This window comes from Contarinia nasturtii, unplaced genomic scaffold, assembly GCF_009176525.2.
Source record: "Contarinia nasturtii isolate CC-2019 unplaced genomic scaffold, AAFC_CNas_1.1 Cnas_scaffold_78, whole genome shotgun sequence".
NCBI classification, from domain to species: Eukaryota; Metazoa; Arthropoda; class Insecta; order Diptera; family Cecidomyiidae; genus Contarinia; species Contarinia nasturtii.
In genome coordinates, this window is record NW_022197436.1 from 717841 (window position 1) to 720677 (window position 2837).

At 30.9% G+C, this 2837-nt stretch overlaps 1 protein-coding gene across 1 annotated transcript; it reads right to left on the reverse strand.

The window, feature by feature from the left end:
* Positions 1 to 1468: 1468 nt before the first annotated feature.
* LOC116337208 lies at positions 1469 to 2279 on the reverse strand. The gene is made up of 2 exons (XM_031761603.1): positions 2203 to 2279; positions 1469 to 1867 (listed from the first exon to the last, which is right to left on the reverse strand). Exons 1-2 carry the CDS (start codon positions 2248 to 2250, stop codon positions 1562 to 1564), a joined length of 354 nt encoding a protein of 117 aa, XP_031617463.1. The 5' UTR covers positions 2251 to 2279; the 3' UTR covers positions 1469 to 1561.
* Positions 2280 to 2837: the final 558 nt, after the last annotated feature.

The following is a 2837-nucleotide window of genomic DNA, read 5'->3' on the forward strand; positions in this document are numbered from 1 at the left end:
ACATTTATTATACCGAAAAACTATCAATAATTCCTAATATTTACTTTGCGTCGTTATAAAATCCACATTTTTGTGGTTTTTGTGATTATAAGAAGCGTTTTGAAGTAATCGAAGAGTTGCTAATTGTAAACAACATTTTTGTAGTTGATTTAATAGTAAAATAGAGCCAAGTGCAAGAGGATATACCCATGCAATAAATATCTAGCGATGGACAGTTTATATTAAATCGAAACTTGTGAGGATGCTACTAAATATATGCAACGGATATAGCTATACAAAAATGAATCCTTGGCTAGTTGTAAAATACACTTCTTTTGAAAGGTTATATTAGTAGTAAAATGAAGGAGGCTAATTGAGCATGAAATAACACGCAAAAAACGGATAATTAGGAAAATATTCTGAAATAGTAGTTGAATTTGAAAAAATTGGGTTAATTAACTGTAAATGTTCACTCCGTCATTGATTATTTAATAATAATTATGGCAACACCTGAATCGTCCGCGCCGCTAAGCTGTGCGCCAATCAAATGCAAATAATCATTTGAACCAGAAGAAGTGTACATATCAAATAAAATATTAGTTTTCACTGAACAATCAAACAGCACGCTTTTTCATTTCATAAACCTTAACCTAAAAGTCCACTTAATTTTGTTAATATTCGACACAACTTTCGATCAAACATAATCGAATACTTTTAAATATTGTTGTTCTTAACGCTTTGAAACGATATTGGATTAAAATCTTCTTTGAATTTGCCGTTTCAGGTTATATTTCTATATATAGCAACTAATCATGACTATTTTTACTTTGAAATTCGACAGCTTTGAAATTTCCAATGAAAAACGTGAGAAACGCAATATAATTGCTCTCGATTTTACTGTTTAATAACACTTAATTTCAAATTTTATTGATCGATGCATCGTTGGCGGCATATTTTACGGCGTCAGTTGAAAAAATTGAAAAAAAAATTCAAAATTGTTTCATTATAGTTTCCAAATAACGTTTGTATTCTTGATGCTACCGATGTTTACATTTTTTACTGAGCGAGATTGCATTGGGCAACGATTTGAGTGACAGATAACAAATTTTTACGTTCTGTCACACCAGATGATAGAATTTTAAAAAAAACTGGATTTTTTCTTTCATTTTTTATGTGCTCTACACCGAGTTTCCGAGTCTCCGAACATATAAGGTTGCTATGTAGAAGCCAAACAACAATCGTGATTTAGATGATAAGAAAAGTGATTTTTTCATTCCTTTTCAATTGAGTAGTATTTGTAAATCGAAAAAAAAAATGTAATTATGTCTTTTCATTTTTCACTCTTTTTGTATCAAAAACTCGTAAGACCGCTGAATTTGCAAGCACGCAAAATGAAAGAATTTATTCAGTTTTTTCTTTAGAAATTTTCTATCGCTTCTGTGCCTGACTTTGAAATAATCATTTTTATAAATAAAACATGGTTTTTGAATAATTGCTGTGAATTTCAAAAATGTGTTTATTTTTGAATAAAATTGTGTGAAATAGAAACTTCAAAATGCAAATCAATCAGCTATACGCTCGTCTAAGCTTTCATGTCTTTGCACAAGTCGCAAAATTCTTGGGCAACATTTTTGGCAAGCGTTGGGGTTGGAAGCCTATTAACTATATCCATTTTAAAACCATTTGACAATTGCTCGATTTTCTTTTGAACGGTAGCTGTTATTGCGCTCGAATTGGTGATGAATTTCTGCATACTTTCTTGGATGTTGCTATCGAATTTATTAAAAGTTTCTTTGTCTGAACGTGAAGAACCTTTCATGCTAAGGATGGCCTTTGAGAATTGATCTTTACAGTCGATCATTGAGAATTTGTCCTCGGTGTGTGCATACTGAAACGGAAAACATAAATTAATTCAATTTCAAATTTTGCCTAAGCTCATGCTGTGTGACTAATTTAAACTATCAATATATGGCATCAATTCCATAAGGAATGTAAAGGAGCACCCATGCCATATGAGAAATCAAATCATTTGATACAAGTGTTGAGTTCATTATTTTTGGGATAGAGTTTTCTTAAAATTGGCAAACTATATTAAATTGATGCCCCATGCCCAAAGGCATTTCGAGGGATACCAGTAGGTGAATAGCCAATTGAAATTAGCAATACCACATGCCAAGTAGATTTCATAAAAATAAAAATAAAACTTAAAACATAGAAAAATACCTGCACTGCAACCGCTACGAGGAACAAAGCAACAAACAAACTTTTCATGATTACTTTATTTCAGACTGTTTTGAAATGTATACAAAATGTAGGTACAGAGTGTGTCTTTTATACTCACAAGTTTGCGATACAAGTATGTGAATTAAAAATATCTAAAATAATTTTGAAGTTTCAACACTGAAAGAATTCAAAATTAAAGTGTAATTTTTTCATTCATTGACCAAAAACACCACATGATTCAGAACATTCATCGCCGACTAATTTAAATCGCCGAACATTTTACATCATATTAAATTCAAAATTACACATTCCGATTGATTCGCAAACTCATATCTGTTCCAACCATTATGGAAGCCATATGTGGAAGTTTTTGGCATTTAAATTGAATAGTGATGGAATTCATGTGAAAAAAGCAAAATTAAGTTAAAAATTCGGGAGATAAAAAGTTTTTGGTAACGACTTTCATTCAGTATGAAACAGGTTCCACTATTAGTAAGACAAACGAAGAACATATTTTTGAAATATGAGTAGCCAATTTTGAAGCCGCTATTAAGTAAATGCTGTTTATTACACTCTAAGAAAGGGTGTAATTTCCACAAAAAAGTTGGCAAAATGTGAAAAAATTGTAGAAATAT

Excerpts from the sequence above, each read along its gene's own strand:
- LOC116337208 (XM_031761603.1), bottom strand. The coding sequence starts at position 2,250 with ATGAAAAGTTTGTTTGTTGCTTTGTTCCTCGTAGCGGTTGCAGTGCAG. Across the intron at positions 1,868-2,202 it reads TCGTAGCGGTTGCAGTGCAG|TATGCACACACCGAGGACAA; the intron begins GTATTTTTCTAT and ends TTTCCGTTTCAG.